This window comes from Armigeres subalbatus, unplaced genomic scaffold, assembly GCF_024139115.2.
Source record: "Armigeres subalbatus isolate Guangzhou_Male unplaced genomic scaffold, GZ_Asu_2 Contig1626, whole genome shotgun sequence".
Classification (NCBI taxonomy): Eukaryota; Metazoa; Arthropoda; class Insecta; order Diptera; family Culicidae; genus Armigeres; species Armigeres subalbatus.
Genome location: NW_026942424.1, coordinates 4,227 through 30,123, shown reverse-complemented (window position 1 = coordinate 30,123; position 25,897 = coordinate 4,227). Strand labels below are relative to the sequence as shown.

Here is a 25,897-nt window from a genome sequence, read left to right as displayed (position 1 = left end):
GTTGTCTCCCAAAAAAAAGTTTGTTTGTCCTGTTACAGATGTAAAATGCGAGGAATGTCAACTTTGTGAACATCAGCATAGTAATTACTTAAGCACCCTAAAATCCTTTCCTTTCCTACTGTATTATTGTATTCCCTAACCTCGACTAAACCGCGAGTCTTTCGGTTCCCCAAAACTAACACTATGTATAAGAATCAAGAAATGTATTGTTAAACTTGATTTCGGCTCCGTAACGCTTCACGGCAAATGAGCTTTCCAAATAAACGAAAGATAAAAAAAAAAGGCGCTATAATTGCAAAGTGGATTGATCCGTAGATAAAATGATGCATTCATACACCAAAAATAAATGTTTCAGATTCATATTCAAAATGAGTATTGTTGATTTTGCCCTAAGGCCGTTACATTTAAAAAAAATGTCCTACTGACGCCGGAAAGGTCAATGGGGAGGGGGTGATAAAAGATAAATATTAAAATAAAAAAACCCTGATTAATCTACCTAGCGGTGATGGTGCCTTTCTCGTGCTTTATAAAAATAGTATTTTGGCCATTACTCTTGAGCCCATAGTCCGATCTGACCAATTTTCAATGGGAAACAATAGTAGAGTATCCTGCGTCGAATGCATTTTGTTGCGAGTAAATCGATTAAGGATAAATACCTGAAAAATGAGTGACATTTTTTGTGGGTGGGTGCGCACAGACACACACACACACACACACACACACACACACACACACACACACACACACACACACACACACACACACACACATCATCATACTTCGACGACGAGGTGTTTAAGGAAGCGCTCCGCCGCGAGCACAATACTCTCGGTCTGAGCGGCGAGCAGCTGGTAACAGTACTCTCGCGTGCATGCGATGCCACCATGCCTAGGAAAGTCCACCCTAGGAATGGGAGACCACCGGCTTATTGGTGGACTCAAGCAATTGCGAACCTGCGCCGCGCCTGCCTACGGGCAAGGAGGCGGATGCAGCGAGCACGCACAGAAGAGGAGCGTGTTGAACGACGGGCGGCGTTCGTGGCTGCTAGAGCCGCTCTGAAGACTGAGATTAGATCAAGCCAGTGGCGTAGCCACGGGGGTGGTTTTGGGTATAAAACCCCCCCCAAAGACAAAAATTTTAGAAGAAATTTTTTTTTTCGAAAAAAAAAAATGTTCAGAAAACCCCCCCCAGACCAATTTTCTGGCTACGCCACTGGATCAAGCAAAAAAGCTTGCTTCGATGGCCTGTGTCGAAGTGCCAACGCTAATCCATGGGGTGACGCCTATAGGGTCGTAATGGCCAAGACACGTGGGGCGATAGCCACTATAGAGCGGTCTCCAGAGATGCTGGAGAGGATCACGTCATGACCCAAGTCGCTGGCCTCACTTTGTGGAGCTGCCAGGGGCCAGGGTGCCCGACGAGGGAAGAGTAACCGTGGCGGAACTTGCGGGGATTGCACAGTCCCTTAGTATAGGTAAGACGCCAGGACCGGATGGTATTCCGAACCTGCCCATCAAAGCGGCCATTGCTGAGGCTCCCGAGATGTTCAGATCTGTCATGCAGAGATGCCTGGATGAGGGAGTCTTCCCTGAAGCATGGAAAAGGCAAAGCTTGGTCCTATTGCCAAAAGCGGGAAAACCACTGGGGGATCCGTCGGCATATAGACCAATATGCCTGCTTGATACAGTGGGGAAGGTGCTCGAGAAGATCATCCTCAACAGTTTGTTGATACGCACGGAGGGTGCGGATGGTCTATCGAGTAACCAGTTTGGCTTCCGAAAGGGTAAGTCGACCTTAGACGCTATCTTGTGGATTACCAAATCCGCGGAGATAGCTATCCAGCGTAAGACGAGGGGAGTTGGCTATTGCGTAGTTGTGACTCTCGACGTGACGAATGCTTTCAATAGTGCCAGTCGGGCAGCTATTGCAGATGCGCTCCTGCGTCTTGGAATTCCCGAGTACCTGTACAAGATTCTCGGAAGCTACTTCCAGAATCGAGTACTGGTATACGACACGGAGGCGGGTCGGAAGTGCGTTGACATAACCTCAGGGGTTCCGCAAGGTTCCATACTGGGTCCGGTGTTATGGAACGTCATGTACGACGGTGTCTTGAGGTTGAAGTTCCCGGTGGGCGTGGTAATCGTCGGCTTCGCTGACGATATTACGCTGGAGGTCTACGGCGAATCGATCGAAGAGGTGGAGTGGATGAGTTCCAGGAAGTTAGAACTGGCTCACCACAAGACTGAGGTGGTTGTTGTTAACAACCGAAAGTCGGAGCAACAAGCGGTGATAAGGGCAGGCAACTGCACGGTCACCTCTGAACGCTCCATCAAATTCTTGGGGGTAATGATCGACGATAAGCTCACCTTTGGTAGCCACGTCAATTACGCCTGCAAGCGTGCCTCCACAGCCATAGCGGCATTGTCTTGGATGATGTCCAATAGCTCTGCGGTTTATGCCAGCAAGCGCAAGCTTCTGGCTAGCGTTGCTCTGTCCATACTGAGGTATGGGGGGCCAGCTTGGGGCACGGCCCTGCGTATTAACTGCTACAGAACGAAGTTAGAAAGTACGTATAGGCTCATGTGCCTAAAAGTTGCGAGCGCGTACCGTACCGTGTCGCACGATGCACTCTGCGTCATCACCGGTATGATGCCTATTGACATCGTTATCGGTGAAGACATAGAGTGCTTTGAAATGCGCGGCACGAGAGGCATCCATAGGACTGTCAGGTTGGCCTCAATGGTCAAATGGAAGGGTGCGTGGGACAGTTCCACTAAGGGTAGATGGAGCCATAGGTTTATACCAGAGATAGGTACGTGGATCAAGAGGCGCCATGGGGAAATCACTTTCCACCTGACCCAGGTCCTTACAGGCCACGGTTGCTTCAGACAGTACCTACACCGGTTCGGACACTCGGCCTCGCCCGAGTGTCCGGTGTGCGTAGGTTTAGAGGAAACGGCGGAACACGTTTTGTTCGTGTGCCCGCGTTTTCGCACAATGCGCGACCACATGCTTGCCACATGTGGTCTGGACACTACCCCGGACAACCTAGTCCGGAGGATGTGTAAAGATGAAGTTGTCTGGAACGCCGTTTTATCGGCTATCGTCCAAATCGTCTCGGAGCTACACAGAAGGTGGCGCGTGGACTCGAGGGATGGCTAGTTCAGGCGCAAATAAGAGGTGGTCCAAGGGTTCGGAGTCGGCTTCATGGGTCATACCGGTGCCCTGTGGTCGAACTCGATCCTTTTATCGAACAAGTGGCCGCGTGAAGAGCAACATGGTATCGTCGCTTTCGCGGCGTCGGTCAACCGGGCGGGTTCCGAGCCCGAGGACGGAAAGGGGTCCTCGTCAAGGCTGGAGCAGGCGTAGGCACCGCGTTGGCAAGTCCCTCTGTGTGCTGGCGAATAGGCCCTATCGCAGAAAGGTCAATTTGGGGTGCACGCGGCATCATCATTCTTGATACCAGTCGTGCAGAGGGAAGCAGGCGCGAAGTCGACCCTGCCCACCTTCCGAGGACATAGGGCGTGGTAAGGCCACCTGGAAAGCCGGCAATGCGCTGGCACGATACCATGGTGTTCTTCTAAAAAAGCGAGTTACGATGTTCGGTGCTGCAAGGACACACACACACACACACACACACACACACACACACACACACACACACACACACACACACACACACACACACACACACACACACACACACACACACACACACACACACACACACACACACACACACACACACACACACACACACACACACACACACACAGACATCACCTCAATTTATCGAGCTGAGTCGACCGGTATATAACACTATGGGTCTCCGGGCCTTCTATAAAAAGTTTGTTTGTTTACCGTATACTTAGTATACGAGAAAGGCAAAAAATCAAAAACCTCCTCGGATTTGTTAAAGAATGTTTTGAAAATCCTGATAATTTTCCGATTTTTTTTTGTTGTCGCATCAAAATTTTATATTAGAGAAAAAAAAATGTACGACCTTATTTGACTCTAAAAATATTGAACAAAATCAATGCCAAAAAAAACGATTTAATAAAAATTTCGCGGAAAAAAACTAAATTTCGTTTCGTTTCGTAAAATTTCGAATCAAATGGACCCGGATTATGTTTCATTTCGAAGTTTCGGAAGAAAATTTGAATTTCGTTTCGTTTCGTTCCGATCCAACAGTAGCATTTCTAATTTCGTTTCGTTTCGTTTCGTCAGGAAAAATTGTGTTATCGCATACCCTTAGTTGCAGGATGGTGCGCAGCTGATGAGCCCGTGCAAGTATGGCCAAACTAAAGTTGCGAAGTGGGTGCTGGCTGGACGGAAGGCCTCCGATTTCCTCGAGAGAGCTGCGTCGACGGATGTCGCGCTTCCCGGGTTGATTTTCCCCTCCGGACAAGGGCCAACGTACCACCGCACGGCTTCGCTTTTTACGGCTATGACCGTGATGAAATGAACCCTCGCCTTCGGTTCCAATCTGGCACAGTGGTACGCAATTGGCGACGTATTCCACGCGCCGAGCTCTCCGAACGGTCCGTAGGGTTTGGAACGTTTTGGACCACCGTCGATTGATTGGCGATCGACGGTTCACTTTTCGCTTCACTTTACGCACGAAACTTCACCACACTTCGTTTCGCTACCCCGAAGGGCGGGCCTTGACGAGCGCACGGACTCCACAAAAACTCCTCCAAAACGGCGGAAATGCCGCAAACCCTTTTCGTCGACTCCGAGTCGACTACGAAATTCCAGCCCGTACCAAAAAAAAGCGCCACGCGCTTTTTTGGTACACTACACTATTTAAATTAGAAATTTGCGAGAGTCGGCTACACCGACAACAGAATAAAATCTCGACAGACTAAACTTCACTCAAACTCGTTAATTAAAAATCTCAAAACTCGCAAAACTTCTAAATGCCAGCCGTTATGGAAGCGAAATGAACGAGTTTTAGTTTGTTCTTGAACAAGAAACCTTCTGCAACAATTAACTCATTATTTATCAAACGCGCCAATTAAAATTTTAAATGGCGACATACACTCAAAATAATTTTCACTTAGAAGCTACTTGAAAACATATGCAGATATTTTCCATGTAGTTTCGTGTGTAAAAGTTAAATGATTTATTAGTGATGGCACTCATTATTCTCAATTCACTAGAAAATAAAATAAAATTTAAGTGAATTTTTGTTAGGCCATGTACTTAAATTTTAAGTGAAACTTTGATAATTTTTTCTATAGTATCCCTATTAGTGATGTGTATCCCGTCCACTAGAAGCGGAAGAGAGCAAAAATAAGAGTAGAAAATTATTTCATACTTAAACATTTTGCTTCGCAAATCGCCCTCATAATGCTTTTGCAAAATGTTTCATTAGCGATAGTTGATAAACATACATTTCGCTCTGAGAACCCCACTCATATATTTTTCATACATTAATTTTGAGTAGAATTCACTAGAAGAGTATATAGATATTATTTTCTATGTTTTCTAATGAATTCCACTACATTTCTTATTAAGATGCACTTGTGATTTGAGTAATTTTTATTTGATTCCAGTAAGGCCGATGAAAGTTTCGATTTTTAAAGTCTACATGACTTTTTATAGTGGAATCAAAGTGACAATTATTTTGAGTGTAGAGTTCGCGCCTTCGGAGACATCGAGCTAACTTTACTACATTGAACATTACAAAGTTTCGTTGCCATATTGAATATGGCTGTCGTCATAGTACTCAAACATCACAACATTTAGTTGAGACACAAACCATGTCGACGAATTGCTTTCTCGTTGACGCGTACCGAATTTAATTTGAATTTGAACATTATTTAAAAAGAAAAAAAAAAATCGTTTTGAAGTAATCATATAGCCTTTCGGTACAACTTTGTTGTACGAGAAAGGCAAAAACGTCGAAAGCTACAAATATTAAATTCAACTAAAAAAACGACACGTAAAAACTATTTCCAAAAACTTATTTACATCCCCCCCCCCTTCCTAAATCCGGCCCTGACTTGGAGTAATCGTTCATAGTTTATTACAATTTAAGCATGGCAATGAATAGATAGATTGAATATGGTTTTATATTTAAATTTAATCTCTTTATCTTTTTTATTTTTATCCGTGTAGGTAGTCCAGTTTCCTTTCGCATGGAGCGCAGCAACGATAGAGATTATAAGTACTTCTGGTTGACGGTGATCGCTGGGTCCAATATGTACGGTGCATTTCGCTTCATCTTCGAGGTTTCTGAGTTCACTGCTTGACCAAGATGGTTTCACAGGAGGACGTTGCAATTTGCAACGTCTATACCAAGATGAATACACAGCTAGGTGTTTCAATCTGCTTAGTTTGTGGACGAGGGGGGGTGAAAAATTTATTAGCGGTGCAAAACATAAACAAATCGGCTAACTCTCCCATACTAAAATCCAAGAAGGCTGAATCGTGAATTTGGCAGATTGGAACACCTAGTGATGTATTCATCTTGGTCTATATACCTTTAAGGTATATTATTGATGAAGACGTGATGAAGAATTTGGAAGAAATTTTCAACGCTATCATCCATGCCTGTGCTTAGACATACTGCGAACCAATCAATTTCTGCCAATCGTCGATTCAAAGCATCGTAGTTTGCCATCTCACACGCTTACTTTCATCTACTCAGGTACTGAGTCAAATTGTAATGCTCTCTCTTTTCTTCTCACGTAAATTTTACTCAGTTTCCGTCAAAAGCAAGACTACCCATAGCTACGAGTAGTCCCGCTTTTGACGGAAACTGAGTAAAATTTTCGTGGAAAAAAAGAGACGGCAACACATGTTTACTCAGTCACTGAGTAGTTGAAAGTTAGTGTGAAGGAAACGAAATCAAATTCGTTATTAGCAAAATTTAAAATCGATGAAGAGGAAACGATCAATACCACTCACGCCCTTATGTTTCTTAGCGCAAGAGATGGAATAGTTTTTTTTTTCCAAATTCCTGATCATAATACCTGGTTTACAGTTCGCCTTTTAATGATAAAACGGCCTACTTTTCCATTCCAACGAAATGAACGCCTTAATGAACATTATGTAACTCAAATGTGAGTTGCGTGAAATCCATTATAGCGCTCATTTAGGTGCTGTAAAGAAAAACCAACATCAGAACAGTATTTACATGACTACACTCTGAGGAAAATCTATGCTTACTGCGATTCTCCTGGTTGACCGAACGTTCGTTTACGTGCAGTTTATACTCGATTAGTATAACCTCCGCATCCTCGCCGTGTAGCGATTTGATCTTGCGTAGATTAGTAATTACGTTTTTCAAAGTATAAACTTTAAAAATATGAAAAATGATTTGTTTGTAGGTTATTGCAGGTTTGGTCTATTTCTGAGTGTACATTTTGCAGAATTAGCTTGGGTAAGTGCTCAACTCGTGCATTCTCTGCGTCCCGTAATACATGAAATAGTTTGATGAACATGACATCAACATTTTCTAAAAGCAAGTTCATCTATCGTTTCATGGCAATTTGGAACGATAACATAGAATCTGATTGTTCTCTGCAGCAACACAATTTTTTGGCAAGAATGAAAAAAATAGCGTATGCAACTTGTTGCAAACCTCGATATTTTCAGCACTCGTAGGGGAGGAGGTTCGGTTGTGGGGCACCTTTGTGTTTGGTCCATAACTTAGGCCCTGGTTGATCTTATGTCGACATTTGCATAGCAATCGAAAGCTGAACTTATAACCTTACTACTAGCAAATAAATTAATATGATTTCATCGATTTAGAAAAAAATATTGACAATTTAGAAAATTTGACATTTTTGGACATTTTCATTTCGTGGTTCGGTTGTGGGCACCCTTGAAAACTTAGCTAAAATTAAAGAAGCATGAATAAAAACCACCCAAATTTAAAGACAAGGAATACTTTATTCATTCTAAAAGCCAGGAGACGCTAAAAAAAACTCAAATCAATTCACCTAGCAGTGATGATGCCTCCCTCGGTGCATTAAGGAGGATGTTGAAAAAAATCACATAAGAAAGGTCTAAAATAGCACTTTAGGTAAATGGGTTTTAATTTTTCATTGATTTACGTTTTATTGGTATGCATCACAAACGAGCAATGGGTAATGTTTCTAACATAACCGCGAGTAGACGTAGGACTTGTATAAACGTAACGTCTTTTCATTAAGGTTAAAAGACTATTATTCTTCCATTTACTTCCACTATTAACTTTTTTATGTATCAACAATCAGATACGCATTTCGTTTCCTACTTGGAAACTTCTTCAGTGTTTGTTATGTCTTTTCATTTAACTTCTAACTTTTGGATCTATGGAGTTTGATTAAAGGAATCGATATTGGAAACGTCAACTTCCATGCTGTATAGAATTATTAATTACTATGTCTGAAACTTGATTATGCATATGTACAACATGTGATAGATTTAGTTCGGAAAGGGTATTGGAGGGTAACCGCCCCTTCGGTGGGGTTTGATCCCACGACCCCAGTTCGCATGACAGGTGCTTTCCCTACTTAGTAGGGAACTTTGTAGTATAACTTTGAATGTACTAGAATTATTAGCTATTTGTTTATTCAAAACTTCTGGAAATAAAACTAATAATTAAATACATAATTAGAATTGCTTTGCTTTACTCCAGCAAATGTAGGGCATTTATAGATCTCTTATTGATGATAGTATTTGAAGTTTAAAAATTCTATTTATAAAATTTTCAGACTTGGGCAAAATGTGCTATTTTAGGGGAACTGTCCCGTTTTCCAAACAAAGAAATACAGCACCAATTTCGTTGCTTCTTTTTGCTAACATGCGTGCTTACTGCTGAAAAAAATCACAACAATAAAAAACAAGTCAAGGATCAGTAACCCTACTAAAATAGAGGAGATACTGCTAACTCCGAGTCTACGTCAAGTTTGAATATGTTTCTGGAAATATTTTTTTTGCGGACTGTTTTAAAATGTAATACATTTACATGTAATACAGCGAAATTTTCTAATCTGGATATTAACACTATTGCTGACTGTGCATCTTTAATTGCTAATGCCTTCTGCGAATAAAGGTAAGTAATTATTTTAATCAAATTTCTATTTTCATCAGTGTAGTTGATTTTTTTTTGCTGGGGAATCAGAACTGTTATAGTATAACCATGTTTTAATGTACGTGTCGTTTAGTACCAAGCACAACTTAACATATGGTCAGTCAAATGACATGACTCGTACCCATCCCGGGATCATGTGGATTATGAAACCAATCACTTTTCGTGGATAAGCAGACCAAATCTCTATTTTTTTATTTTTTTTTTCGTCCAGTTTATTCTTCTTCATTCACCACCGCTGCCCTCACTGCCTCCGCCATCATCGGCCTCTAACCGTGAACTGCGAGCGATGCGATGGACGATTGCATCCATTGCAAACGACACCACTGCATCCGATCATCATCAAGCACAGAATGACAAAAAAATGCGCCCACTTCTTTCATGCATATTCGCAGACCCACCGGAAGTTCTACCGCAGGTGACTGCATGCTATCGCTGTTTGGTAAACAGCGAACGAACGAACGAAACGAAAAATGCGCGAGCAAAAAGCACGTCAGTACGCGCTGCTGTCACAAATTGTAATGACTCGCACACGGCAGGCACTGCTTCTTTTATACACAAAGAAAATCTTCCGGTAGACCCGAAGGCCCGTGAGATAGCGCATTCTGATGTCCGTGTTAGGAATGCACGGGATTGGTTACATATGAAATTTTTGCTGGCTTTGACAAGAATTGAGATTTTCAATAGCTTATCGTTAATAATCTTAAGTTTCAATGAAATGGGCAAAATGCTGGAGAGTGTCCGAGTCGATTGATATATAAATCTTAAAAATCCATCGAAAAATTAAGGCGCTAGTAACGTTCAAAATCTTCCCTTCCAGCGTAACGCTCTCGATTTCCAAAAATCTAAATAACACCCAGTATAGTAAAGAAAGACGTAAATCCTACGTCAAAACCCTGATTAATCACCCTAACGGTAATAGTGCCTTTCTCGTTCATTACAAAAAATAATATTTTGGCCATAAATTTTGATCCCATAGTCCGATCTGACCAATTTTCAATAGGAAACAATGGGAAAGGATTCCCCGTCGAATGCAACTTGTTGCAAGCAAATCGGTCAACGCTTTGTTCCAAAAAGTGTGTGTATAATAACTAGACATGCCCAAAGAACAAAAACATGGTGGAATTCAATGGGATTGTATTAACTCGTCTTATGACAAGTGAAGACATTCCACTAAAAAGCTCAAAATAATTTTCTTATCAAAAATATTAAATAAACTCATTATTTCGAACAATTATGCCAAACTAATTATAAAAACTGCCTTAAAACGTTATTAAAAATAAGTTAAGGGACAAGTAAAACGATATTGAATGATTTATCAATAAAATGGAGGTGCCCAAAACCGAACCAATAAAGGTGCCCACAACCGAATTTCGCAGCCTTTTTGGAACGAGAAGAATAAAAAATTCGCGCTAAAATTTTGATGGCAATCGACATTGGGCCTCAAAGTAGAAACTTTCGTGTTGTTTTTCTTGTACGAAAAATTTATTTGTTTCTAGTTCAAAGTAGAGATGCCCATCCGGTTTGATATTGAGCACAAAACATCATGCTATTATTGCAAACAAATGACGGTTATCAGAATGACAGCATCTCTTATCTGTCAAAAGATACATAGGGGTGCCCATAACCGAACGGTGCTCACAACCGAACCTCCTCCCCTAGTATTTATCAAACTCGGCAAGCCTCGTTGGATAAACGTACAACTCGTGCTGAAAAAATCATTTTTTTGCAACTAGTTGCACCAAGTACTATTTACATCCGAAAAACAGCTTCTTTTCAATTCCACTATCTGGTTCAAACTGAAACGGGTTAATCCAGGGTTCGAAATACTGATTCAATCTGAGGAGCTCTTTGGATGTTCACCCACGAACATTTTCAGCGAGAAATTGCTCTTCAAACAAAATACTCTGAAGAACAATAAACATTTTACGCTTATTTCGTTTGACGCGAAAAGTTTGTTTGCTAGTTTCCGATCATGTCACATAGGATCGGTATATATCAGTATGCAATTGGTGATCTGGATAATCGAAATTCATAAGTTGCGCCTTATAAATCTTAGATCGATTATTCCACCAACAGCGCTTTATTTACGCAGTTGCGTGTATTCTAGCGACAATTGTACATACATACTAATATAGATCTAGAGAAACGTAGAATACAACTTCAATTTTCGAAGCCAAAATACTCTGTTTATAAAAAATGTTTATTTTCGGTGAACTTGAACTCGTATGCATCACGAATCTATTATCACCTGAGAATTATCACCATTCTGTCACCGGTTCATTCTTTGTTTTCGCGAGAATCTCAGAATGAATCCCATCAAGGCGCGGCGGCATGGCAATGCTACAAAACAACAACAGAGCGGCTAATTTAAATTGGATAAAAATTCTCACGAGAAAGCGCGAGAGAAAATCTCCCTCAGAACGAATGCTGCTGAACCGGCACTGTTGATGGGGAGCAGCGGTTTTGTGAACCTGCTGGGAAGCCGCGGCCTTCGGTGGAGTTCAGTCTACTCTCGCGTTTTGGCAGAACCGGTTGATCGGTTTGGGTGGTTCTCGCGTTTCGTCTACGTTGCTGGGTGGTGAACATGTGTTGAAGAAGTGGAGCAGCAGCAAGGCACAGTAACGGGGAGGCCAATCTAAATTGTCATTTGTTTTCAATTTATGAGCATTTCGTGCAGTATTGGAAAGAAGTTTTCGCTGGTATTCGGTGCTGGATTAGTTCGAACAGCATTCTTTGTTCAAGAACTTGTGCTAAGCGACGGTAAGTTGAATGAATGCGTCGCAAAAAAAGGGGGAGTTGCATTCTGGTCGGCCGGCCGAAGAAAATATGTGAATGAGTCAATAAAACAGGTTGAACACACGATGATGGGCAGAACATTAAGCCGTCTGAGGAAAGCGGGACTTTGAAAAGGTGATCGAAAGCCAAACCGGAAAAGATTACAAATTCTCCCTGCTGACGACGGCGTTATTAGTTTTCAACCTGTAGGGAGTGTGTTGAAGTGTGTCGTGCAGCGAATATAAATAAACCTAGCATTTTTTTGGATACAGGCTCTATGAATCTGGTTGAAGTGGGTGCCTTTCTTTCGAATCTTATTTGGCGGTGAGAGCTACAATCATAAAATCGATTGTTTGCCCCTGGTGGTAAACAGTTTGAGTTGAACGTCATTCCAGATGGTGAGTGAATCAAGTAAATATCGATCGATGGAGATTTGCACAGCTGACGTCATGGAACGATCTCACAGAAGATGAGTACATTGAAGATAACAAACAAACATGATACGATCGTGGTCGCGATAGGCATGTGATGTGATGTGTAATGATGCTCAACTAAAGATAATTTCGCCGAATGACTGGAGGCCTGTCTTACTAAAATAAAATTAAGCTGAAAAATAGATTGCGGCACAAAATACAAATGTTGGAAAATAATATTGCCTATCAACTGTGAAAGTGAAATCAGAATCAGTGAACAAGTTTAAAATCATGGTAATCATGTTAAAGATATGAAACTTGGAGCACCCTAATGTTGATTGTTGTTGTTTGGCTTCCATAATAAAAAGGGCACTGTCGTTTGACTCGCTGGATACCTAATTGACCTCTATTAATCGATGAACATTGTTTTGCAGGAGTGGCCGCGCAGGAACGCAGCAGCAAAAAATGAGTCTCGATGAGACGGTACAAGTGATCATACCATTGGTGAAAACCATCAGCAGTTTATCTTTTCGAAATCTCAACTACACGGTCAACCAGAATGGGAAGAAGCAACAGCTGTTGAAGAACATTTCTGGTACGTTTCGTTCCGGGCGACTGACTGCAATTATGGGCCCTTCCGGTGCGGGGAAGTCTTCGCTGATGAACGCACTGAGCGGTTTCAAGTTAGTTCAATCACCTCCCCATTTTGACATTAATATTCAATCGTTTGCCTTTCTTAGAACCGAGAACATCACGGGCCATATCCTGATCAATAACGAAGTCGTAGAACGTCACAGGTATCGACGGTTGATTGCGTACAACACTCAGGACGTGCCTCTCCTTCAGAACATAACCATCCAGGAAACACTTCACTACGCGGCTGATCTCAAACTGTCGTCCAATGTCACCCGAATACACAAAACCAAAATTGTGAACGACATAATCGCCCTGCTGGGATTGGCCAAGTGCGCCCACAATCAGGCACGGGTGCTTTCCGGTGGGGAACGAAAGCGACTATCGATCGGGCTGGAACTGGTATCGAATCCGAAGATTATGTTCTTCGACGAACCCACCAGCGGACTGGACAGTGAATCGGCGTATCAGGTGGTATCGTACATGAAAGATCTGGCCAAGCAGGGCCGGTGTGTGGTTAGTGTGATCCATCAGCCAAGCTCCGAACTGCTAGAGCTGTTCGACGATATCTATGTGGTGGCGGATGGACGGTGCATGTACCAAGGGTCGTTGGAGGACATGATCGGGACGTTGGCTGGAGCCGGGTTTGAGTGTCCGCAGTATTACAATCGGGCTGATTTCGGTGAGTAGAAAGGTGTACTTCTTAAAGAAAGTTATGTTTTTACATTGAACAACGTCATAAACGAAAGTACTGGATGTAAAATCGAAATCTAAAATTTGGAGACCGATACAAAAATTTTAAGATATTGAACGCTGATAGCGCCTTTATTTTTCAATGGATTTTTGAGAATTACTAGCTTTGCTACGCTTCAGTGACTTTAAATAAAAAAAAACTCGCAAATTTACCAAACAGCATCTATTTTGGGTTCGTACCCTTCGTACCCTTCCGGTTTTGTCACCTTCTGGAAATTGAGCTCACCGTAGAGTTATGTGATCTCGTGGTTAATTCTTCACCACTACACATCGCTCTCTTGTACTCCTTTGTAGTGGACCACTGGTCTTATGAACGTCAAGGCGTCAAGTCTTACAAGGCTGGAAGTATCAAAAAGAAAATATCAGAAAGCTGAAATATCTTGCTGGGATGAAATTGGTGAATAAATAATGATGAAAAAGAATTAAAAAATATCAAAATTTTGTTTTTGGAGCAATATTATAGCCTTTACGTACACTTAGTGTACGAGAAAGGCAAAAATACTGAAGAACATAAAATAAAAATAAAGAGTGAAGAAAAAGATTAAATGACAAGGAATAAGGAATACAGAAACAAGAATTAAGAATTAGGGACTAAGAATAAAGTGTTAGGAGTTAGGATTTAGGCATAAGGAGATGGGAACTACCGTCAAGTCGCCATTCACCGTGCATCTTAGGCAATTTAGCAAATATTAGAGCTCTCCAAATAATTTAAATTGAAAATTATAGTCTTGAACACCGTCACGAACCTTGAATAATTGTTTTAATTCGAATGAAAGTCAAAAACTATCTGTTTTTGGCAAGATAGATGGACGTAGATAATTTTTCAGTGATATATTAGGGTATCCTTTAGCCGTGTTAGGGCACCATTCACCGTGTGGGTAGGTACCCATTCACCGTGGATAAGAACTTTTCATTTAAATAATTAAAATATGAATTTAAACTTTGATTTCAAAATGTTATTCGTGTTTTTCATTTAGTTAAGCATAAACATGTGGAGTTCATGTGTTTTAGTTTAACACAGAAAGGACATAATCAATCAAAACAATTATATTGCAGATGCAGAAATCAATGCTCATTAACGTCACGTAACTCTTATGACCAACAAGTCATCCCGGAAAACCATTACTTCTGCTCAACCTGTACAAAATTATGACGATTTCGATGGCCGGTGAATGGACACAGTTATTTTCTGGGGGATCCATTCGCCGTGCATTTTTATTTGTTGGAGAACAAGGAATGTAAAATAACAACATTGCCAATGACAATAACATTGTCCTCTCTTGTAAATGTTGGGACAAACTCAACTCGCAATAAGCGTTTGTCCCAAACTGCAACAGAATAGGACAATGATCGCCTGCCGCTCATTTTGAGAAATAGTCGGTTTCCGATGATGTTTTTGGTTAAATCAGTATCAGTTATCGTAGCTTAGACATAAACTTAACCATCTGTACACATGATTTGTGTTTTACTTCTGAAATATACAAGTTATCGCAGTTTGAATAGTTCTCAACAATTACCTCTCCATGTTTGTTGCAAATAAAATGGAACGCAACAATGGGTCGTATGAATAAAAAGTAGTAAGTTCAACTTTACTACATTTTCAGTAGTAAACGTCACTTGTGGAACATGTTCGTATGAATAAAAGAAACTTTACTACACTACACATTTCGAACATACTACAAACAACTGATTCGGTATGAATAAAACAAGAGTTTACTACTGATTTCTTGTAGTCTGCTCAAGACGTTGCTACTCATGTTTCAAATGCAGATTATTCATCAGAATCGAAGCGAATCGGCTTTGTTCTTGAAAATAGAAGTCCAATTTAGGGAAAACAAACAAAACAGACATGTCTTTTGTTGATTAGCCGCAAAAAAATGATGAAATCATCATCGTCATCATGGGGTCTATTTTGTTTTGACGTTTCTCCGTGTAGTAAATGGTAGTAAACTGTAGTAAAGGCTAAGTTCGAATGTAGCATATGCCATAAGTTCGAAAATGTTTTTATTCATATCAAACATGTAGTTTTCTCTGTGGACTTTATTTTTGAGTAGTTACTACAAGCGTTGAGTTTTGCTACTTTTTATTCATACGACCCAATGTCTTTATCCTCTGCAGATGAGGACAAAGAGTTATCGCTATTCTCTTTTGTCGCTTGTTTTTCGCATTTTTCAGCGACAATTACAATTTACATTCCTTGGTGGAGAATGATGTGTTACCTATATTTTTGGATTAATTTTATAAGTAAAATCAAAATACAAACCCGACACTTAAATTGCATTGACATCAAATAAGAGGTAAAGAACAATAAAACATTTTCAGAAAAATATATTAAGCTCGTTTAGTGGAATGTATTAAACCGTCTAAGACGAATTAAGTACTGTCCATTTAATTCCACCAGTTAATTTTCGTTATCTTTGCAGATACGTATTTCGAGTCGTAAGTCGAGTCAAGTACAAGACACTGAAGACGACCACACAGTTGTGGTCGAAATACGTATCTGCAAAGATAACGAAAATTAACTGGTGGAATTAAATGGACAGTACTTAATTCGTCTTAGACGGTTTTATAAAACATTCACTTTTTCACTGATATTGAGCGAGCGTAGAATATACTTGACGGCTAAAAACAAAGGTGGAAGCAAACAGCCGCAGGATGTTAACAAACTCCAACGTCAAATCAGCTGTTGGAACAGTTATATTTCACAGTTATTACTCGGAGAGGATTCTTTTGAACTTCTTTAATGGTGTTGAAATAAAGTATTTTTCAATATTTTCGTAAACATAACGAACATCACTTCGAACCCCACGGTGAATGGTGCACCCACGGTGAATGGCGACCTGACGGTAGGAACTTGAAATTAGGAATTAAGGGATTTAGGAATTAGGAAGTGGGAACTAGGAATAAGGAATTAGGATTTAGATATTGGGTATAAGAAGTTATGATTTAGGAATTAGGAAGTGGGAACTAGGAATAAGGAATTAGGAGTTAGGAATTGGGAAATAGGAACTAGAAATTTGGAGCTGGGAGTTAGAAACTATGAATTAGGAATAAGAAATTAGAATTTAAGAATTAGATATTTATAATTAGGAAATAGAAATCGGGCATTAGGAGTAAGAAGTTGAGATTTAAGAAGTTGGAACTAGAAAAGGAATTAATTATGATTCAGGAGTTAGAAGCTAGGATTTAGGATTTAGAAAGTGGTAACCAGGAATATTGAATAATGAATTGGGAATTAGGAGTAGGGATTTATTATTTAGGAATGAGGAAGTGGGAATAATTAATTGGAGATCAGGTTCTAATAGATAGGAGTTAGGATTTAGGAATTAGGAAGCGGGAATAAGGAATTGGAAGTAAAGGAATCAGGAATTAGGAATTGGGAATTGGGAAATATAAATTAAGAATTAGGAAAAAATATTTTAAGCTCTTTTTAGTGGAATGTCTAAAGTTCAGTACTCTCCATTTCCATTCTCCAAGTCGAGTCAAGTACAAGACAATGAAACCGACCTCACAGTTGAGGTCGAAATACGTATCTGCAAAGATAACAAAACGTAGTGGAATTATATGGAGAGTACTAAACTCGTCTTAGACGGTTGAAGAATTAGGAGTTAGGAGCTAAGATTTAGGAATTAGGAAGGGGGAACTAGGAATTATGAATTGGAAATTGGGAGTTAGGAGCTACGAATTAGGAATTAGGTATTGGAAATTACGAATTGGGAATAATTAATCAGGAATTAAGAGTTGGGAATTAGAGGTCAAGGATTATGATTTGGGAAGTAGAAACTAGGAGTTGGCAATTGGATTCAGGAGTTAGAATTTAAGATTGGGAACTAGGAATTATTTATTGGTAATTACGCCGTTACAAATATTTAATTAACTTTTGTCCTACTGGTCTCCGAAAGGTCAAGGGGGGATAATAAAAAATAAATATTAAAATGAAAAAAAATCAAACAACTCCTCGGATTTGTTAAAGAATGTTTTGAAAATCCTCAAAATTATCCGAATTTTATTTTGTTGCCCCCTCAAAATATTATTTTTTGGCAAAAACAAAATCCGATAAAATTTGACAAAATAGATTTTAAATATTTGTATCGGCCTTAGGAATCAAAAATTAGGAATTAGGATTTGGGAATTAAGATTTAAGAATAAGAAATCAGAAATTAAAAATTGAGAATCAGAAATCGGGAATTAGAAATTGGGAAGTAGTTAGGAGCTAGGATTTAGGAATTAGGAGGTGGGAATTAGGAATTAGGAGTTTGATTGGGAACTGAGTATTATCAAGAATCAGGAATTAGGAATTGGGAATTAGGGGTCAAGGATTATGAGTTAGGAATTATGATTATGGAAGTTGGAGCTAGGAGTTGGAAATTTAAATTTAGGAGTTAGGATTTAGGATTGGGACAAGGAATGAGGAATTGGGAATTAGCAATTAAGAATCAGGAATTTGAAATTGGTAATAAGGAATTGGGAATTATGAATTGAGTATAAGGTGTCAAGGTTTATGAGTTAGGAATTATGATTTAGGAAGTTGGAACTAGGAGTTGGGAATTGGGATTTAGGAGTTAGCATTTTGGATTAGAAACGAGGAATTATTAATTGGTAATTAGGATTCAATAATTAGGAATTTGGATATGAGAATCAGGATTTTTTTTTTCTTTATTAGCGAGATTATCAGCCCTAGGCTGCTGGCTCGTCTCGTGAATCAGGAATTGAGAATAAGGAATCATCAATTAGAAATTAGGAATAAAGAGTTAGGAGCAGTGTTGTAAAATGTCATTTGCATTCGTTTGTATAATTTTCCTAGAACTTTTTCCCGAAGGTAGCTATTAATTCATGATGTATGGCGAACTTATAGAGCTTAAATGTGGCTACAACTTTGTCTAACAAGACATTGCTGTAAATACGTAATCTGGGGCTTGGGAGGCAAAATGTCATTCAAATGACATTATGTCAAATGACACGTGACATTTTGGAGAGTTTTCACTCTCCAGACTCAGATGTTATTTTTAGAGCAATGTACCCTTGGACAAAAATATAGCCCTACTCAAGCGTTATGAGTACATCTAAAATTATGGAATAAATTTGGCTTTTAAAGAAAGTTATGAACAAATTAGTCAAATGACATGCAGATGACATTTTACAAGCCTGGTTAGGAGCTAGGATTTTGGAATTAGGAAGTGGGAATTAAAAATTAGGAGTTGAGATTTAGGATTGGGAACTTGAAATTAGGAATTGGGAATTAGGGGCCAATGATTATGAGCTAGGAATTATTATTTAGGAAGTTGGAGGTAGAAGTTGGGAATTGGGATTTAGGGCTTATGATTTAGGATTGGGAATAAGGAATTAGGAATTGGAAATTAGGAACCAAGAATTAGGAATTTGAAATTGGGAATAAGGTATTGAGAATAAGGAATCAGAAATAAGAAATTGAGAAATATGAATTGGGAGTTAGGAGCTACGAAGTGGGAACTAGGAATTGGGAATTATTAATTGGGAGTTTGGAGTTAGGAATTACGAATTAAGAATCAGGTTTTGAGAATTAGGAGTTAGGATTTATGAATAAGGAAGTGGAAACTAGGAATTAGGAATTGGGAATTAGGAATTATAATTCAGGAATTAGGAATTTGGAATTGAGAATTAGGAATTAAGAAATAAGAAATAATAAAAAAGAATAAAGAATAATGAGTAAATAATAGAGAGCAAAAAAAAATTAGGCAAAGAGAAAAACGTTGAAGGGAGGAAGGTTGATGAAGATTGAAGGAGGGAAAATGGAAGAAGAAGGAAGAAAGAAGGTCTAAAAAGAAAGTAAAAGGCAAATGAATGAAGGAAGATGAAAGCATAAGCTTCCTCCTTAGAAAGAAAAAGAAAGAAGGATAAAGAATGAAGGAAAAACGAAGAAGAATGAAGGATGAAAGAAGATGGAAGAAGGATGAAATTAGGAAGACAGAAGAAGGAAGAAAAAATATGGATGAATAAAGAAGAACAAAGAATAGGGAAGAAGAAAAAGGGACGAAGGAACAAGGGACTAGTAAGAAGCTGTTTGATGCGGATAGAATCGATTTGGTTGTCAAACTGAAGCCAAAATTTTCTATTGTGCCGGAGCCAAACATTGAAGATTGTGGTTATGTTCGTTTTAGATCTTATATTGAGAAGTATTGTTATTATTCGGGTAAAAAAAAACTTAGTTTGAGTTTTACATTCTTTGTAACAAATATATTCAGATTATATTTCGAATGGATAATTAGTAGGAATGCAACTAAAAAGCACTCGTTACGAGATTCAGCAGCTGATTGGAGCAGGAATGTATGTAAACCATCGTAAAGTCATGAATAGTCTCGCGCATTCGTGTGCCTTCATGCAGCATGGAAAGAGAAATTCGAAGAGCGGGAAATGTTTGACAGTCGAGTAACTGCAAAATAATTTTGCTTATGGGATTGATTTCAAAAGATCCCGCTACTCGCTTGACAGCAGAAAAGTGGCTCTATCCGCAGCACCCAGGTAAGAAGTAAGAGAATAGAAGGAAGAAAGAAGAAGAAAAAAGCAAGTAGGAAGAGCCAAGAAGGAACAAACTAGAACGAAGAAGAAACAAAGAAAAGGAAAAAGTATTGCTCCCTTCAACGTTTTCTATTATTTACTCATTATTCTTTATTCTTTTTTTATTATTTCTTATTTCTTAATTCCTAATTCTCAATTCCAAATTCTTAATTCCTGATTTATAATTCCTAATTCCCAATTCCTAATTCCTAGTTTCCACTTCCTTATTCATAAATCCTAACTCCTAAAAAAACATGGAAGAAGAAAAAAAGAAGAGACAAGGACGAGTAAAGAAAAAAATGGGTGTTATTTCGGCAAGAATCAAAAACCAAATGCAAGAACCCAACCACGAACAAAAAATAAAATATTGTGCCTTTCTATGTTACCTTCATATTTCAAATTCTGTGCGGACAACAAAAATGATAATTAGATATCAAAATTGACAGACAACAAAAGGAGTCTCAAAAAGATTTCGGTTTACTTCCGTTTGTTCTCTGCTGACGTCAAATGTAAATTATTCCATCAATATCGAGTATCAACTTTTCGATTATCGACTTTTTGTTATTTCGGATTGATGTAAGATTTTCACTTAGCTTTCCGCCTACCGCTCCTCGACCAACTTTGGTGGAGATCGCCGGGTTTGTCCGACAGTTGGATACCGATGTATCTCTTATGGAAGCAGTATACAAAACAGCGGTGTATCGCTCGAGGAGTCGTTAATGAAGAATTATGAATCGCGAAAATTTCACTATTCCAGTAGAAGTTCAGTGGAAGTAAAAATGACAATTGCCGGTACAAATGTCCAGTACATCCGGGTGTTTGATTTGCCACCAGAACTGCTGGATAACGATCTCAAGTAGTTTCTTGTGGAGTACGGGGAAGTAGATTCTGTGGTCCGGGAAAATTTCCCGCCAAACGTAGGTCTGGACCATATGTACACCGGCGTTAGAGGCGTTGGAAGTGTCAAATTGGCCAGGAAAGGTATTCTACCAGGATTTGCGAAACAAATAGGTATTTCACGTGCGGAGCGGAAGGTCACCGGAAGGATGCATGTCCATAAAGGAAAAAAATGAACGATCAATCGGAAAGAAAGAGGCGAATATGGCAACGAAAGGTGGGCAACGGAAATCGTACTCCGGTGTCGTTATCGGATTTGATGAAGTCGAACACATCAAACATCATCGGAAGCAGCGCAGAACGACGTAATTGAAGTGGCTGAGGAAGATGTGGTTGGATTGGATACCGATTCAACTGAACGGATGGAACCATTTGAAATTCCCGATTTAATGGTGGAACGCGAGAAACTAGCAGAAACTATGAGCTTCAAGAATAATACAGATCGGATCTGGTTCGTGAAGAAGGGAATCATGGGCTACACGGACTCCTACAGGAAAATGAGAGAGGAAGAGGATAAAAAGCAACTAGCGCAGTCTACGAGTCAGCGACGGGATCGTTTGGTTACTGAAGGATCAATGGACCGATCCCCACCAAAGAAGACCTCTCGCAGAAATGTTTCTGAAACTTCTTCGGAATAATTAATCCTATTATTTTTAATGTTTTCGGCTCCGTAGAGTTTATTATTAAACATCTGAGCCTCATAAATAAACAGATTTGTAAAAAAAAGATTTTCACTTTTTCATCCGTTCGCGTTAAACCTCATGAGTTTTCAACATTATGTGGTTCAGCCTTATGAGGAAGTCCCCATAACACTGCTTTCCATGCGGACTCGCTTTCCTTCCACTAGCATGTACTTTTTTTATGCGTTTGGATCTCTGCATGATAACCTCTAGCGCAATATTGAACACCTTGTCGTAGTCCTTACAGGGATTGAAGTCTTCGGCCGGATTCTTCATACAATTTTGCACACCGTTCACGCCGAAGTAATGCAAGAGCCGTGTGTGTATGGATTCGTCCATTGATCCTTCAGTAACCAAACGATCCCGTCGCTGACTCGTAGACTGCGCTAGTTGCTTTTTATCCTCTTCCTCTCTCATTTTCCTGTAGGAGTCCGTGTAGCTCATGATTCCCTTCTTCATGGTTCGAAGTCGGTACATTATCTGCTGTTCTATTAGATTCATTTCATTTTTCGGCGGTAACCAGACGTGATAGCTATCCAGGATTTTTTCCAGTTAAGGGCTTCTTTATCCAGTTTTTGACATCACCCTGCGTGTCGGATGTCGTAAAACTTTGGCCCTTATGTTCGTCTTCTGTGAGAAGATTCGCCTTGATGTTGCCAGGCACTCCGCTGGAAGCATGTTCGCTACGATGCCTTGGATCGAGTGCTAAGGCTGATTGCTGTGGAGTGCGGAGATGACGCTGGCAGAGTCTGGCAAAGCGAGGATGGGCTTCCTGTTCCTGGACGGGAAGGTGGCGGCAATGAAAGCCGCGGCTGCTTCGATCAAGAAGACCCTGCACATACTCAGGAGGCTGTCTGTAACAGTGAAATCGCTGCTGGTGACTCCAATGGTTACTACACGGGTCGAAACCGACTCATTCGTAAACCTGTGTTCGTGGTTGCGGACATCTCTGTTGAGAAGCTCAGCTACCGAGTACCGACCTTCTATTAACCACGAAATTGTCACTCCTGCGAAAGTTGCAAGCTAGGGAGCTATTTATAATGGCTGAAAAGGAGTACCAGTCACTCGCTCTATGCCAGTGAATTCGCGGAACTGGGGAAAGTCCGACGTCTGCCATCGTGCGCAGTATCTGGTCCTCTACAGTGAGGAGAAGAATTCCGTATGCCTTGGAGGAGGCTGCGCCACAGATAACAGATATTTAGGCTAAAACAAATTTTATTGAAAATCCTGTGTAAACTTTTGAATTGATATACGTTGGCCCACTACTGCCATCTACTCAACTGATTGCGGCAGTACACACGGACGCAGCTGGTTAACAAGCGTCGAACGCAGCCAATGCATTTGACAGCCGCATTTGGGCTGCGTTTTCAATAACAATGATCTTGGCGCCATCTCCAATCGATGCCAAACGCGGTCCCAATTTAAAATACATTTGAATTAACGGTTGCGGATGTTTACACACGTATCGGATGCCAGCCTCAATATCTGTTATCTGTGGCTGCGCCAAACGAGGCGGCCTTGCGGCATATAGCTGCCAGCTAGCGAAAAGGCAAAATGCTTACCTCGGTACATGCAGATTCTGATGGTATTGAGGGTAACAATCCTGAGTTGGCTCGAACGTAGGAAATGGAACCTGACATCCAAAGCATTTTTTTTTTAAGATTTAGCGCACAGTAAAGTTCTGGTTTTCAAGCAGCCGTCAACCAAGCCGGTAACTTACCACAAACCCATTCACTATTGGTGACAGACGGCGGAAGATGATCTGGGATATCACTTTGTAAACGGCTGGATAGAGATCGATCGAAAGTTCTCACATTCCAGCTTGGTGCCTTTCTTGTAGATGGAACCTACGATCCCTTCCTTCCGTCCCTCCGGTAGCTGTTACCCAGGTAGCTTACCAACAGCTGACGCAGTCGTCTTCTTCGTTGTCTTGACCTTCACTGTCTTTACTTTCAGTACCATTCAAGTGTTCCTCACCACATGTTCGTCAGTTAAAACTGCTTCCATCCTTATTCCTGCACATCTCATATCGGAGTATGAAGCCTTTGCGGCAAATGGCTGTACTTCTGATAGAACTGGTGTGTTTCTTGAAAACGCTCCTGAAAGAGGCAGCGTTCCACGTTCTACCTGGTTTCTGACTTGAATGGATTTTTTTTAATGAAAGTTATTTGGCTTCAACACAATACATATTGCTATATAGCATCCGATCGATTATCTTACGGCAAAGTCTTATTTTTCGCATTTTACGCATTAGTCAAATTCTGCATTTGAAACAAATAACTTAAATACATTTATAACTTTTCGTGTGTAATAACTCTCATTCACACTTCCAGCTATGAAAGTGGCATCTACCATCAACACGGACCCAGATAAAATCAATCCGCTTCTGAAACAGATGGAATCCGCCAGCAGTGACCAAATGAATGGTGAGTAAAGTTCCCAAGTCAGGAAATGAGAGCGAATCTTTGTGGCGAAACTCTCCCACTCGCGCCTGAAAATATGCAACCTGAACAGCTTTTATACTGCAATTTGTCACGAACGGCTCCTTTTCCAATTGCAGGGTTCCACGACGAGCTAAACGACGGCGAACAGCTACTGAACGAATCTAGTCGACGGGGTTCGAGTCCCCAGTATCCGATATCGCAGTTGCGCCAGTTTTGGATTCTGACCCGACGAACGGCCCTGGGCACGTTCCGCAATCTCACGCTGACCCGGTTGCGATTTCTCGGGCATGTGCTGTTCGGTCTGATTGTGGGTTCGGTGTTTTACAACGTTGGAAATAACGGCGCCAAAGTGCTGGCCAATATTAGCTGTTTGATTATGATACTGATGTTCATAATGTTCTCCAACGCAATGACTGTGGTACTTACTTGTAAGTTTGTTCAAATGAAGCGTGAATTTTACAATTGTAACGTAATAATCATTAATTTGAATTTCTAGTCCCGCTGGAAATGGCGGTATTTGTGCGAGAGCACAAAAGCAACTGCTACTCGGTGGCTGCGTACTTCTTTTCGAAACTTGCGGCCGATTTTCCGTTGATGCTAGCCAGTGTGACATGCTGCCAGGTGATTGTTTACTATCTGAGCGGGCAGTTAGACGAAACCCAGCGGATAGTGATGTTCTGGGCCATTTGCGGACTGATGGGATGGACGGCGCAAATGTACGGAATGGTGGCCGGGTGCATATGTCCAGTGGATGTGAGCGCGTTTGTGGTTCCCAGCACGATAGTTCCGATGGTGCTGTTTTCGGGATTTTTCATTCGATACGGGGAGCTGTTGGACGTGTTTAAACCGCTGACGTACGTGTCGCAGTTCCGATATGGATTCGAAGGGCTGGCGTTGGCTACGTACGGATTCAATCGGACGGAGATTGCATGCGAAGATATGTTTTGCTACTACAGGAAAAGTAAAAAAGTGTTAGAGCTGTTAGAAATTCAAAACAGCAATTATTGGTACGATGTGGCGGGACTCGGTGTATGGATTGTAGTATTGCATCTGTTATTGTATGTTAGTTTGAAATTAAGACTTAGGTGGACTCAATAGAAGTAAGGAAAAGTTGAAACGGTGCTTCCAAATTTTATTTAGATACATAAAATTCAAGTCAATTCAAGGTCTGATTCGAATAGATGAATCTGTTACTAACGTTACCTCATAGTCTGCATAGGTCTCTAGTTTTAAGCTAGCACAAACTGCCTTGTACTTCACACGTACTAACAAAATATGTGACCAATTAAATCCGAATCTGGTGAATTCAGTTTTCGGTAAGATGAGTAATAAATGATCAAAAACCTCGTGGACTTTGAATTGTTTACATCCGAATGATACTGCATATTGTATTCAAATCATGGCATACATACCCTCATCATGCTAATTACTCACTCTCGAAAGCATTGTGGAAAATCCCTGCCTTTAAAATGGATGAATAAACAAATTCGATACAGTGATAAGCGCACAACAAACAACCTCATTTATACAAGTGTTTTCGTGCTTATTCAGGATCTAATTCCAGAACATTACACAGGTGCATATGAGTAATGAACGATGAAGTAATATCAGGGACATACAGTGTGGTTCGAGCACAGTAAACTTACATACGTTTCCGACTATTACCACGCACTTAGAAAA

General features: G+C 40.4%; 1 protein-coding gene across 1 annotated transcript; it reads left to right on the top strand.

Moving 5' to 3' along the window:
• Window positions 1–11,618: 11,618 nt before the first annotated feature.
• On the top strand, window positions 11,619–25,564 carry LOC134203058 (ATP-binding cassette sub-family G member 1-like). The gene is made up of 6 exons (XM_062678036.1): window positions 11,619–11,848; window positions 12,711–12,959; window positions 13,017–13,591; window positions 24,107–24,199; window positions 24,334–24,645; window positions 24,714–25,564. Exons 2-6 carry the CDS (start codon window positions 12,742–12,744, stop codon window positions 25,313–25,315), a joined length of 1,800 nt encoding a protein of 599 aa, XP_062534020.1. The 5' UTR covers window positions 11,619–11,848; window positions 12,711–12,741; the 3' UTR covers window positions 25,316–25,564.
• The last annotated feature ends 333 nt before the right edge of the window (window positions 25,565–25,897 follow it).